Below are 15,286 nucleotides of genomic sequence, written 5' to 3'. Positions count from 1 at the left end.
GAACGAGGGGGAGGAAGGACAACTAGGAAGTAAGTGGCCTATATCAGTCCCAAGAAGAGTTGAACATAGGGATGTTATATTTGTTTCTGTTTGTATTTTTGGGACTGATGCCATTATTCATGTGTTTACGACACTTTAATACTCTTTTTCCTAGCTTAGGGCCAAAACTCATAGTCCTTACTCAGCTCTAAAAATCCACTGAATTCAACAGGACAATTTTTATGACTAGAGGTTTAATATCGGGCCTAAAGGCTGGATGTAGACAAAGAAAATGTTTGTTGTATGAGAGCAAATATGCCTTATGAACTCTAGAAGGAAAGATATTCCCCCTCACCAATTGCTGAGGCCAGGGGACACTTGTACTTTCTCAGCCATCATCACCCATAGCATTTACTGTGGCAATGACAGCTGTCACCAAATGTGTCTTCCTTAGCATGGGCAAGATACAGGGCTTCCTTAATTCTGAAACCACTCCTTCTCTAAGATTTTACCTAAAACCTAGATGAAGTAACTAAATCAAAGTTAAAAGTGACAAAAGCAGCCACAGAATTCACATTTAACACTGTTCACTGTGGACTTCTTTACACGTTCCTTGGTGATTTCTTTTTATCAAACACCAGTTTGATTATAGCCTGTCAGCTGTAATCCAAACATCCTGGCTTGCATAAACTAGTGTCACAACATCAACATCCTTTGGAGGACAGATTTTCAAAGGATGCAAGGAGTGCTTCTAAAAAGAAACAAATCTAATCTGTTTTACTGCTGAAAGTCACCTTGAGAAGCACAGACCAGTTTGTGCACTCAGACTGGGGCAAAACAAACTTTTCAGTTTGCATGAATAGATGCATGCTGTGAAATATAAAAATAAGTCAGTTTATTGCCTCCTCTGGAGCTCATTTTTAAAATTGCTTTTAAGTGACAAGTGACCAAAACAATCCATTGTCTGGAGCAGTGCTTCAAAAAGACTCCTTATATTTCTGTGATAAGGAGCTATTGCATTAGGATGTATGCAGATATGTGTGTTAGGATGTGCTACCGTGAGCAGCAGATCTCTCTGCCTATGTGTAGTCTTGGTAGGGAATGGAAGGCTGCACAGAGTCAAGGGTCCCTACACCGGTATCTTAAAAAAGATTTTTTATATTTATGATGACATCATAAAACTCCTTTTTTAAATAAAAGCATATTTATTGACATACTGAGTCCTAACAGCAGATGAAAGCAGTCCTCTTTTTCACATAATAAACTGAAGCATTGCCTATCCTCAGAAATAATTGTAGGTCATATCTCATGAAAACACTAGAGTTGTATGAACGTAAATTATCAAAAGCTGACATTTTGATCTTCAGTTCTGTAATCAACTTCATGTAATTTAATCCGCTGACACATTAATGTATTCCCATTCATACAGTGGTGGTTCCTGAATTATTTGAAGCAGATTTTCAAGGCCTCACACAGAAAGTAATTCCTCAGCTTCACTGTTAGTGTAAAAAACATAAACTTTTTTTTTCTCACAGCCTGCTGACATAACTATTTTCCTCTGGGGTGCTCCACCCCTTCTTCATTTTAGGGAGTAATGGAACCAATGCCTACAACTGCAGTGCTAGAGGCAGGACCTGTCTATTTCTTTGACCAGGTATTTCCTTTTACATCCAGGATATTCTTCTACTCCCCCCTTCCCCTTCACATCTCCTCCAATCTTAAATTTGAAACATTCATTTTGTTGTAGATGAAAACTAGAATGAAAGAGAGGGGCAAGATGAAACCAGAAGAACTGTCCTCATATTTCACTATGGATCTTTCCCCTGGCTTTACTCCCAGGTAATAGTGTGACACCAGTAGTGGTGGGAGTGGGGAAGTTTCTGTCAACTAGTTTTTCAGGGAAGACACAAAAAGGAGTCCTAAGGTACATGTGGCCAAGGCAGAATGGCAGGGATGGGAAGGCGCATGACCAGAATTGGCACTCTGCCACGCAGTGTGAGCAGAGGGAGACAAGTGGGAATGTGACAGTGGACTATACCTAAGCCTAACTCCCTGAGGTGTAGTACCTAATGTTCATTTCTGCTGTCAGCATTTCATGAGTTTAGTATGTTTAACATACAAACCTTGAGCAGTTAAAGAATGGCACATAATAGCCTTGTTTTACAGTTTTGGCATGGACTGAACAACAGCACATTGCTAGGTGCAGAGCTCTGTGGATTTGATGAAGTTCATGTCTGCTGACTAATGTACTGGGAGCTAGTGTTCACAGCATTCCTCTGGGGTGTGACTCCTCCAGATAACTGGGTTTTAAATTCAGGTTTCATCACATTTTCTTTAAACTGACATTTTGCCTTGTTTTGCCTGACTTGCTTTTGAATTTCTGAAATTTACTCCAGTTTGTTTCAGTCTATGAACACATTTGTGTGCACTCCACTTAAAGAGTGTAAGAAGTTACCATTGAAACTGGAGGGGGTAACCCTGTGGTTACAGCTAAGCTTGTGTGTGTTGAGAGGCTTGAGGACTAAGACTAGTAAACTTTCTTTGTATCTGAGATTTTCAAACTCCTAAAACTTGTTAATTTTTCATATTGACAGTCTTCTAATTAAACTGTTATAGTTTAAAGTAAAGATGGTCCTCTCACAACCGTGGAAGATCAGAGTTCCCAGACTGGGGGGAAAAAAAAAGTCCAACACCAAATAGGGTATATAGAATCAGCAGCTGTTGGAGAAGGCTTATTTTAGACTCTCAAAGTTTATTACATCTAAAAGTCCTTTGCATGTCACATCTAACCAAACAAAGCACCAAACAAAGTTTTGGTTTTATTTGATTACCATTTTACTGAGGCAAGAGAAGATAATTTTCATAGGAGAGAAGAAATCAATCAGCATGTTACATTACGTTACATTGCACTCCAGCAGGCATAGTCCAAAGCACACGCTGTCAGTGCAGAGACTCCCTGGTTTGGCAATGGCCGCACTAAACCTCCTTGTGCTGCTCTGCACAGGTATTTCTGAGCTTGATCTAGGAGTGTGTTCCTTGGAAGGAAATGTGGCTCAGTCTCAACTGTGAAAGGGAGCACTGCCAGCCTGTCCACATATGTTTCAGATAGCAAAGCTAACAGGTCTCTTTTCTGTGTTCTTTAACCATTACTGCTCTCTCTTAATGATACAGCTTTTTTTTCTCCTCAGCCCAATTGAAGGCAGAAGTGCGATGCGTACAGGGGAGCATACAGAAAGGCACGAAGATGGTTTCTTAAATGATGATATAACAAGAAAAGAAAAATACCCAGTTTTGCGACAAGTATCTTGTCATTCCCTGTGTAAAACCACTACAGAGGACTTAAACCCAAAGATCTCCCAAACATCTTTGATCCCACAGGCAGATGAGGACTCACCACTGAACATGTTGAGTAAGTCTGTGACTGACATGTTACAGGAGCTTGGAGAGAAGTTGCAGCTCCTTGCTAGGTCTGAGACTGGTTTCCCTCAGGGACTTGTGAATGTGCTAACCTGTAGCTGGAGAGAACTCACTGAGGGGATCGATTACCGTAAATGGCACCAGAAGTCACTAGCGTACAAAAGTGTGAGATCCAGGAGAAGCCAAGTCTCAGAGGAGGTTAAGAGTGGTGTTCTGGGGTCCAAATGTACAGAGTGTGAAATCACTGCCATCAGAAAAGAACACTACAAGAAAAGCTGTGCTCTACCAGCCTGCACTACAAAGGAAAAAAGAAAACCTGAGACGGCATTAAACATGTCTCTAGGAAGTAAAGGTAACGTCGTGCTGTGTAAATGTGCTGTGTTGTAATGTTTGGCTGCAAAAGGGGAAAAAAGCTTTCTCTGTTAAGACTACACTCTCTGTGGGCTGCGTGGGTGAACATGCTCCATTTTATAGCTTGTTGTACTGCAGTTCTCTGCAAAGCATTGTTTTAGGACATGATGAAATAGCTTTGTAGCTCAAGCAAGAGTTACAAACACTTAGAAGAACAAAGCCGGTGAAACTGGGCAATGTTTCAAACCATTTATCAAAGCATTTTTAGTCTCCTCTTTCAAGGTGAGTGATAGAGTCATAGCATATTGCGCCAGTAAAAATAATTTGCATCCAGAGCATTTCATTCAGCAAGTGTCAGTAATCCTCAGTGCAGAACCATAGGTCAAGCCTGTTCCAGCTCTCCAGACGCTACTGCAGTCTTCCTCTTTAAAAAAAAAAACAAAAACAAAACAAAACAACTTTGGTTTTATGTTTTTGAAAGTTGACTCACCCTTGCATGTGTGATCATAAGCATTGTGCTCTACTTTCTTCCTGTCTAGCTCCTGTTGTACAAAATGATGCTGGCCAGTCACCTGTCACAATCAGCTTCTCACTCTCATCCAACATTTGTGAGGAAAGAGGTAAGAGTAACAGGCAGCTTGGCTGGATGGCTGGTGCTTAGCAGAGGTGGTTAGAATTATGCAGTCCCTGGACAGCTGTTCTGAATGCCTGAGTTAACTAAAGTATGGATTAGCATGAGAAGGGAGTAATTGTCAAGCAATAACCACCGCCCACCCCCCTACTTTTTGGAAACAATCTGGTTTTAAATACCCAGTCCTTCTCTGATTATCTCTGATCATCTGCCAACAAGGTTTTCTACACAGCCACTGCAGGTCCACTACTCTTTGATAGCAGAATACAGGGTGAATAACTGCTTTTGGATATTTTTTTAAGCCTTTCCGTACTGGAAACCACCTGACCACATGTATTTGAGTTAACTTTTGCTGTGAATGGGAGCACTAATACACTAACTGAAAAGTTCTTCACAAGGCATTATACCAGTTCTGCCTAAAACGTGGGTAAATTTGATGATCTGGAGGGAGAAACTGCTTATTCTGCAGGATAGATTTCTTTAAGAACATTGCCATGTGGAAAACAAAACAAAAACCATTTGTGTATTTTCTTCCTAATCCTGGCCATGAAGTTGGTCAGGTGCCACCAGGACTGCAGAACTAAAATTCCTTGGCTGGTGAAGGTTAAAAGTGCTGCAGAGACACCCAGCATCCTAGCATGGAAGAATAACTCCATAAACACATATATAGGCACTGAAGGGAATTATACCCTCTTCTGTTGTTTTCTGAAAATGTGGCATCCAGTTTCTTCTGATTGTAACAAAGCAACAGCACTTCTGAAATGCTTTGCTGTAGTGTTGCATGCTCTTGGTGTCTTTGAGCTATCAAATTTGTAAGAGTATTGATTCTACCTTTAGCTCTTGTGCCCACAGGCAGCCTCTTTATTCTGTCTCAGGGATCCTGAGATCGTGCACACTTCCCTTCAGCGCTCCACCAGTGGATCTGCCAGTGCACTGTATAGTCAGGCAGCTGTTGGAGTTTTCTTAATCACAGATGAACATCTAAAGGGTCGAAAGGGAGTTAGTTTCCACTAAACTCTCCCTACCCTTTCCGGTCTCTTGGGAGCTCCCATTTGCTTGGTCTGTTGTCACAGCTTTATTTTTTATTTGGTGAAGGGAATGCCCAGCAGCAGGCCATGCATTTCTGTGACTGCAATTCTAACCCACTGAATTCTTGTTTCTGACTCACTTGCTTTTCAATTTGTTCATAGTGAAACAGTAAACCTAGGGAAACTGAGCTTCCCTGCATTAATTTTAACGATTGCTTGGTCCACTCTTTAGCAATCTGTGTCTGTAGCCATTCTTTATCACTTCATTTGGACTTTCACATCAAGTAATCTGGTTTGTTGATAATAATCATTGCAACAGATGTTCAGACTGAATAGAAATCACACCCTGACCATTCATCTTGGGCAAATTCTCACCTTTTTAGAAAATCGAGTGGAGTGAGAGCAACTGAGAATCTACAGAAGTTAAGGTACTTCTGAAGTGCTAAGGCTTGGACAATAAGCCCAAGCCAGAGTTGACCTATAGATGAATCCTGTACATTTTATAACTGATAACCATTGTGCTAATAGGTATTATATTAAGTTATAGCAAACCAACTATTCTGATGTAAAAGGTGGGAATACTGAAGCCTGAGCAACAGGCCCTGAACTAAAACTGCTAACTCTGTATGTAGTCATTAGTGAAATATGCATAGAAGATGTAGCTTAAACATCATAAAACATGTCTATCTTGAATGTATCCTTATATTTCTTTATGTGTGAGCAAGATAACAAGGCCACAGAAACAGTTGTCTGGCCTTGTGACCTTGCTCATAAATTAATTAGATAAACAGGGAAACTCCCTTAGCTTCTCCCTTAAGCCCTGGCCAGGCTCTGGGGGGAACCTAACGTGAGATGAAAACCAGATATTTCCGCTTAAAACAAAGGTGCCAGCTATTCTGGCTTACTGATTTTTAGGTATATAAGGCTGGACCCGCTCCCAGCGACTTTGGAAGCCTCACCTACGGGTGGACGCACCGCGTAGGATTTCCCACTTGCTGGGACAGGCTCTCCAAATCCTCGCTGTAACCGGGGCTCCCCAGTGACTGCGGATCTGGATGATGGTAACGTATGCAAGTGGTGATGTATCTTTCTTAATCACTATTCTCTCTCTCAAGTAGTAATGATTTGATGCATTACCCTGTATTTTCCTATTTGTTTAAGTGCATTGTTCTGTCTTTTCTTACTGTATGTTTTCTGTATTATTCTGTTATATTATTTAGTTATTTCTAGTAAAATACGCCTGCTCTTTTCACTCTGGTGTCTGAGTTTAATTGATATCCCTGATCAGCAAAACAACTTCTTCCTCCACACTCCCACAGGCCTTCTGAAATCATCCACAAATGCTGCAAATGTGAACTAACTAAAATATACCTGTCACAGTGCAGCTGCAACCACAGATCTCTTACAGAAATGCACACTAAAAGAACTCTGTGCCCCTGCTGGTCAAAGTGATGCATGGCTTAATTTTCCAACTACTCCAGATTGCTGCTGAGAATAGTTAGAGTCTGCATTACTTGCATCCCTTTTCAGCAGTGATCCTGGGCTGTACACAAGTCAGTGACTGGGATTGATGTGGGAAGTTAAGGTAGTTCATCTGAAGTTCTAACCTGAAATTTATCTGAATAATCAGTTTTTCTGTACACCCATCTTCTTCCTAGACATAATTTTCTGGTTTTGAATTGAAGGCGTGTAGAATGCACATTCCCTCTTTCTCCCATTGTATTCTTCAAGGCAAAGAATCTGTTTAATCTGTTTAAGAAGGCAATTCCAAAGCTTCATCACTTTGTATTCATATGAATGAACCTTACATTCTGTTGACAGATGCCATAGAACAGGACTGACATTAACATCAGTCTTTACTTATGCATCTAACTCTAATCTCTCATTCTGTTTCTCTAGGTTGGATTTTCCAACTTTCTGACTTGAATTCTGAAGATCTTCACCAGAAGCTGCCTTATGTGTGGGCACTGGAGAGGTTAGAACAAATTCAAAACCAAATGTAACAAACGGAGGTTTTTACTTCCATAAGCAAAATTAGAATAAATGGCAATGTTTTCGTGATGTAGAATACAGATTATGGCAGACCACTTAACCAAACCAACACGCTAGTCTGGAGAGTATTATTGCTTTGAAAACTCCTAGGGTTGCGCTTAACATTTCACTATTCATGAGAGAGAAACATATACTTTTATTTTAGCTACTGTAATGGAAGATAAGAATTATCTCAACAGAGACATTTTCAGGGATTAGTGGTGAGACAGTGTTTTCAGATTATGATTAATCTGCACATAAACATTCCAACAGTTGTGAAAAACTGTTTGAATTTCTTTTGCAAATGAAACCACGCTCCAAGAAAATCATTTTGCATTTTGATAATTTGCTGTGATCTGTAGCCTGTTGCCTTGCCAGGGCCTGAAAGAAGATTGCCATAGATATTGTGGCTTTAGAGTTCTTTATGATGCTTATACTTAAGTTTTCTATTTTTACATAGCACAAGATAGCCTTAAAACCCTGGAGGCTCCCCATGGAGAACTGGTCATGTGTTTAAAATGTATGGTAGCTTCCAAATGTATCAGCCATTCTGTGAGTACCAACTATAGTGCTAAAATAGCATTAAGGGATGGAGGAGAAATAGTTAAGATTTAGTTTCCTGTCAGAAATAGCTAAGATTTACCCCGCCTGATCAATTCTCTGAGGAAGAAGTACTGGAATTTATAAAGCAGGCTAGTTTTAAATGAAAAAAAAATTTGCTGATAACTCATTATAAACATTAATTACTTGCAAGGACAGTTATTAAAGTTAACCTGTATAATTTTGTATCTACAGCACAGTTTCTGAATTTCAGCTGTTATGCATCCTGCTATTTAACTGGCAAAATTATAAATGTATTCAGCTTTAATAAAATCAGCATTGTATCTTAGGTGAAAAATCATCATTCATAATAATAGGTTTAGCAGCTAGTGGCTGTATAAAATCAAGCAGTTTTCAGCGTGTAAGAGTGTATATGCTACAATGTATTGTACATTGTACAATATAGTATACTAGCATATTATTCGTTGTGGAATGGGTTAGTATCACTGCTTTATTTCTTGGGGAACTGAGTAGCCCGAAGTCCGAAAGAATTGATGCTGCAGCTAAAACTGGAGCTTGCATTGTTTGACCAACCTCTGTATGTCACCCTCCAATACCTATATAATGTGCTTGCAAAGCCAAGAAAAATAAAAGCAACGAAAAAGCTTAATATTTGCAGCTCATACTGGAAACATTGTATTTTCTTAGAATTACCGGTTTTAGAGACCACTCTGAAATGTGTCTGTCCTTCATCCTCCTGGATTCTGGGTTTTGATACACCCCAGCCTGCAGTTGTTTAGAACTGGATAGAGCTCATCCAGACACTGAGGATACCTGTGGTTGTCTGTGGTACAACTGTTCTGGGGTCTGCCATATTACTGGTCCCAAAAGCTCTGCAGTCAGCTGATTTAATCATCTAATTGAAGACAACATTTATGCCACAAATAGGGTCATAGGGTCTCCCTACAAGAAAAGTGTTTACTTTCACAGGACTTGAGCATGTTTTCAGGATTTGCAGACCCTGTTGGCCCATCAGGTTGGAAGTAAAATGCTGCTCCTCATATTGCAATACCCTGATGCTGTCACCAGATTCCTGTGTCAATGCCATGAGAGTTGGCTTAGTGTTCTTGAATATTTATGCTTAGCCTGGTCAGCAAAAAGTTTATACTAAGCAATATTTTATGGTGAAATTGAAACAGCAAGAAAAATTGGCTTGAAGACAAAAATATTCCTTTGATTTCTATCAGCTGATGTTTTACATAATTAGCTTGCCTCAAAATTGCCCAGCTTTTGTTCTAATTTTTTTCCTTTAATGGTTTTATTTACCTAATACTACTGTGATGACCTACACATTTTTATAACTGCTTAAAGACTAATTGATAAAAGTATGGATGCATGCACTCATATATACATGTAGAATACTACACGCAGAACGTCCTAGGTTTGGGTTAATTTAGCCAGCCTCAAATTCTCTGCTTCTTTCTCAAGATCAGTCATAGGACTGAAATAGATATAAGTTTGGCCGTTAGATAAAGAAATGTTTAAATATTTAAGTATTGTTCTTTCTCAGGAGGATGAAGCAAGCAATATCAATGAAGAGTAGCACAATAGGTGTATGGAATCCAGGATAGTAAAGGTGAAGGAAAAATATCAGTTAGACAGACTTTCAACAGGGGTGAATTTGACTGCCCCTCAGCATCAAAGGTTCTCTGCTATGTACATGTGTAGAGGGTTGGTGCAGTCAGTTCTAGTGCCAGCTTAACCACAGGTGAATTATGTGATCTTGGGCAATGTACTTGATGCTTTTCTGTCTGTGAGCAATGTGTTTAATAATACCTATCATCAATGTTTACAAAGCTCCTCAGATTCTCATGTGAAAAACAAGTTAGAAAAGTGCAAAATCATATCATTAGCTATAGAGAGGTCCTAATGAAAGGCTATTGATGAAACAAAACAGAAATCTGCCACTTCAGGCTGATATTGCTTGGGGAGGGAATTGGGAGATCAGCAGGTTCTTCTGCATTAAGTAGGAAGGAGGAGATTAGAGAAGAACAATCATTCAGGCGCATTTTACTCATACTGTAGCTGAAGATATAAACCTAGTGACTTGCTAAGATAATTGGAAGTATACAATAGCTGAGACTTTAAACCAGAAATTTTCATAGTCATGCTGGCCATGCTGATCAGTAAGAAGTCTGAACCTCCACACTCTACTGCAACTCACGGGCTGAGTCCATTCACAAAGCACTGAAATGTCTGTAGCAAATTTAACAGGCGATGGGGCTGTTCACTGATGCTTGTGAGGCTGCCTGAATTTCTAGCTAAATTGGTAACCTTGATAATTTCTACCTCAGCTGAGAAACTCACAAATTAAGGTATGTTTTCTGCTTCAGTCAACCTTCATTCTAAACTAATGGAAGTATTGCCTGATGATTCTGCTGAGCAAGAACTAATCAGAGGTGTAATTTTTTCCTCCCTCATGTAAACAGAGAGGAGCAAACATCCAAGCTGAAAGAAGTAGGGTCTGACAAACCAATTATTCTCCGGCATTATGGTGATCATAGAGAAGAAACTTTCTCCAAGACATGGAAGGTTCAGACTGGCATGACTGTCACACCAGAGCTGAAATATGGCAAACCTCAGATCCCAGTGGTCAAGAAAGCAGGAACAGCACAGAGAAAACTGCACTATGGGCTGAACGATGGCTCATCTTTCATTTAATATCCTTTCTGTTTACACAGCAGATATGAATTCTAGCAAGAGTGTGAGGAGTAGTGGGAGAACTTCTACAGGGGGAGGACTCAGACAACGTGTAGCTGAACAGCTTCCAAGACTCAACTACCTGAAAAAGAACAAGACATCATTCTTTTGTTTCTTATCAGACTGTATTTATATGGTACCAGCGCTATAGCCAGCTAGTCAGATTATAACAACAAAGCCCAATATGTGTCAGGTGGGTGGACGTGCCTCAGAAAGAAACATTCCAGAATGAAAAATGCAGTTACAAGTTAGTGTCATCAAACTGCAATCCATTTAGAGTATAACCTCATCTTGAACAAAGATCACTTTATCAGTCAAACCAGTTCAAAACCAGTTCAAACTGGATTAGGAACAGTCTGCTCTGTCACAGGGAAAACCACCAAAGATATTGTGCTTCATAAACATATATCTGATTCATATGTTGCTCCTGTGAAGGTCACTTTTGGCCTCTACCAGCCATGTTAGCTTAGCCAGGTGGGTGGACTGTACTGAGAGCTCTTCCCATCCTCCATCCCTCCCAACTCACATGTTCAAGGAAGGACATGACTGGGTTAGTAGCTTGACTTATCTGTATGCACCTGGACCGAACACCCAGGATATAGAGCTGATAGAGAGTGTTAGACCCTGTGTTCTCTGCCAGAGCATGTAACAGAAGCCATGAAACTAGAGAATGATAAGTTAACTCCTTGACTGTCATTTTAGCTATCCTTCTGAGTATCTTGCTGTTTGCCAGAGCTGCTGCAATCTCCCATGTGGGGGTTTCTATACCAACATATTTAGCGCTTCCCCAGATCACTCTATAGTTGGAACTTTCACCCCTTTTGGACATGGCAGCATCTGCCTTCCTAGCAGGTAGGTAGATGCACTATGAGCACTTCCCTGATGCTACAAATTAGAGCAGAGAGCATGAAGTTATACAAGGATGTGAATAATGTTCAAAACCATAACTGAAATGAGAAAGGTGATATGTTGTGCAACACAATTTTTTTTTCTGCAGCTTAGTGTCATGTCTTAGTTGGGTGCCTAACAATGGGTTGGGTTTATTTTGGTTGGTTGTTTTTCATCTACCCTCTTCACTCCAAAAAGTAAAGCCAGGCATAGTCTTTGGTGACCAAACTTTCGTTCAGACAGACTGAGAGTCCATGGAGAATTTGGCATTGGAGGAGGCTGACATCTACATGTATGGGAAGATGAAAAACACTATTTCCATCTTGTTTGCAGGTCACCTAGAGGTGAAGGAATGTGGAGGTGCAGGAACCTGTCCCATCTACAAGTCCCCTCTAGGAGTCAAATGCCACCATTTTTTCAAGCATCCCAAAAGCACTATGTTATCTAAATTGCTAAGCTAGACAGAAGTCACTTTGAAAACTGAACTTCTCATTTGTGAAACCAATGCTGTGAGGATAGGATGCACTTTGGTTTACTAGAAAATTTACACATACAAAGGAGACAACAGACAATTGGGAGCCAGCCTTCTGGCTGCCTTGAGTGCGTGACATGAGCTGCACGTGGATATTCCACACAGACAAAATGCAGACACCCTTTTCCCCCCTCCCCTGCTGCCACTTAGTGCCTCACAATGCAGTGCATTATACAGGTCATAAAAAGAGCTGATCAAATGCTATTTGTTTTATGTATTGTTCAATCATCATTATGATTTTCTGTATTAAGAATTGGCATAACTTTATGGAGAAAGTAGGAGTACTGACATAATTTGGAATAATTTACACACAACTAAGAACTTTGTGCCTGGCTACCACCGAGTATTTGCAGAGTTGTTTGGTCCCTCCCTCTATTTAAATGTGTCTGAGTGACTTCTCTGTCCCTTCCAGCTCCTTTTTCTATGGTCTGTTGTTAATAAGGATGGAAATTAAGACTATAATTGCCTTCACTTAGATCTTAGTTAGATGCATGTTTTAAGAAAAGTCCTTTAAAAAGTATTGCTCATGGTTTTGCATTTTCATCTTGATTCTATTTCTTTCACTGGGTTTTATTTATTCTCCCAGGTTTGTGTTACATCATCTCGTTAACACAGTTGTAGGGATTTGTTTGGATACTTATCCTTCTATACAGCTTTCTTCCTTTTGTGGGTGGGTTCGCTATCTAAAGGGACATAGATTGGTCTGTCATTAAAAACCTGTCTAACAAAAGCTGAAAGATGAACACTGATATTCTCAATATCCTCTGTGTTGATTTCAAATGCAGTTGTAAAGAGCAGATCCCCACTTGTGGAAGGCATACACACAGGTGATTTTTCTGAAGTTTCAGGCCCACTAGACCATGTAAATTGTACATCAACAGTTCTCTTCTGGGTAACGTTACTATCTGTTTGTATCTCTCTGTGTAGTTCTCTGCACCTTTACATGATACGAAAAAAGATTATCATTGATTCTTACTTACAGCACAGCCTCTTCCTTGTTATGCTCCTTTAGTGACTTTGGAGTACTCAAGACATCTGGAATCAAAATTTCATGCTGTGCAGAGAGGAATAGTAGCTATAAATGAGGGACACATTAACTTGCAGCTTCATTTTTAAAGAAGTCAACTTCATTGGCTTACCATCCTGAATGAGCTCTTGAGATTGGAGAAATATGTTTTATCAGAGCTATGCAGAGAAAGATTGTTCAGCTCTTGTATAAAAGGACTTTAAAAGGAGTTCAGTGCCCTCATAACTAGTGGAAGGAGCTGACCCTTGTTTATAAAAAAAAGATGAGAAGTCCAAAATATTTAAAAACGCCATTTTTAAACAATTCTCAATTAGGATATAAAATCAAACCAAGCAAATTTACCTACACCAGCCAACCTTACATTATGAAAAGCAAGCAAAAATACACCGAAAATATAAGGTGCAAACATTAAATCTCAGGATTCCTGGTGCTTTGTCCTTGTTAATATGTATGCATTTATTTTTCAAAACCCAGTGGAAACTCAAGAAAAAACATATCTTTTATTAAAGATTCAGTTGCTGTATTCAGTTAAGTTGTGAGAAAAAACAGCAAACCCAGGGCTATCCCTGGTACTTTAAACAATAAACCCCAAAACTTTCCAATTCCCTGTGTCCAGGGAAGACCATCAATACACAGAATCCACTTAAAAAAACTTCTGATGACCTGAGGACATTTTCTATGTGTTTCAAAATTTTTGTCTTTCTGCAGGTCACCAAGTGTTACTTGGGTATGGATAGAAAAAAGAATCATCAGAATATATATTATTCTTAATAAATATTAAGGATAGAGACATAAAAATGTTCCTGAAACTGTCAACTGAAGGCTCAGACATGAATGGTATCTACATGCCATTTTATCTCATTTGTTTCTTCCTTTAAATTTACAAAAGAATTTGAAGTGTTTTAGAACTCCTAGGAATGTACTAGTAAGTGGAAATGGTATGAAAATCACACCATTTGACATGTTTCTTTTTAATTTGAATTATTAAAACAAGTATTTAACCTGACTCTTTTGTCTGTATCACAGGGATAATAATTTATAGCTGCCTCAGAGGCCTGTAGCATGTGAAAAGCTTGATGAAGCAGCGGATATGCAAAGAGGTTTTTAATTAAAGTCTTGTAGATCAAAGGGAGTTTCTTGGATTCCTTAGATTTTACTGAGATACACCAGGAAAAACAGGTTTCATATTTCTGCTTGTTTACAGCAACACTGTAACAGTGATGTTTAATCAGGAAGGAGGTCTGGTGACTAATAAAAAAGAAGAAGTGGTCAGAGAATGGAAATGGCCTCGGAATGGCAAGCTTGCTCAGCCAGTTATAGCACAGGTAGTATTCATTGCTTTACTTTTCTTAAAGTTGTTCATACCTCTTTTTTGTTAATTTCACATCTTCTGGTCTCTCTGAGGTGTCTTAATTGCAAGGAACATGATGTTTGCATTTCTTCTTCTTTATCACATTATTTACAAAGAATGGCTCTCCCAACAGCCTCTACATGAGGTATTGTTACCTCTGTTTTACTCATGTGGCATCTTACCGAGAAGAAGGAAAAGCAAATTGCCTAGAACTGTGGTAACTCAGGATTTCAATAAAAGAGGCTTATCTTTCCTGCTGGAAGCATCTTGGAAGAGTCTTTTCTGGGCTTGGGAATATGAATGAACCATTAGTCATTTTTCTTTCGGGCATGTTCCGTAGCAGGCCAGTTGTTTGCCTTACTTCAGGCCTGATCCAACTTCCACTGAAGGCCATGAATATCTCCCACTGTTTTGTAGTTACCAGAACTGGATCTACCACACTGCAAAAATACCAGAAACAAAGGTAAAAGATTTGTGACCCAGGTCAGTGAGTGTGCCTACAGGCACAGAGTTTGTAAACACACCCATTATTTACAGGGTTTGGATCAGGTGATTTTTTTTAACTCCTTGCTACCTAATATAGAGGCATACAAGGCACACATAAGACCCTGACAGAATGACAGGTAGCCAAAGTCACAGCAGGTTTTCTTTACTTGGCTCATACTACCAGTCTGGCAGCTGACGTGAAGGAATAACTTCAAACAAATGGCAATAAAATTCTTACAGCTGCTATGACAGATATTCTTATACG

At 39.6% G+C, this 15,286-nt stretch overlaps 1 protein-coding gene across 2 annotated transcripts in view; it reads right to left on the bottom strand.

Annotated features, from left to right (window-relative positions):
- Positions 1-10,796: 10,796 nt before the first annotated feature.
- The window catches only part of VEZT (vezatin, adherens junctions transmembrane protein), a 101,393-nt gene continuing 96,903 nt past the window's right edge, over positions 10,797-15,286 (bottom strand). The window contains exon 12 of one of the 2 annotated variants that reach the window (XM_074870782.1): positions 10,797-10,819. In XM_074870782.1, the coding sequence (XP_074726883.1) occupies positions 10,812-10,819 (8 nt within the window). In that variant the 3' untranslated portion in view covers positions 10,797-10,811. Of the gene's footprint in view, positions 10,820-14,848; positions 14,976-15,286 lie in introns of those variants that run through there. The other variant, XM_074870781.1, reaches the window with a different exon arrangement.

Source organism: Strix uralensis, chromosome 5 (genome assembly GCF_047716275.1).
Source record: "Strix uralensis isolate ZFMK-TIS-50842 chromosome 5, bStrUra1, whole genome shotgun sequence".
In the NCBI taxonomy this organism is placed as follows: domain Eukaryota; kingdom Metazoa; phylum Chordata; class Aves; order Strigiformes; family Strigidae; genus Strix; species Strix uralensis.
This window is presented reverse-complemented; position numbering and strand designations above follow the sequence as displayed.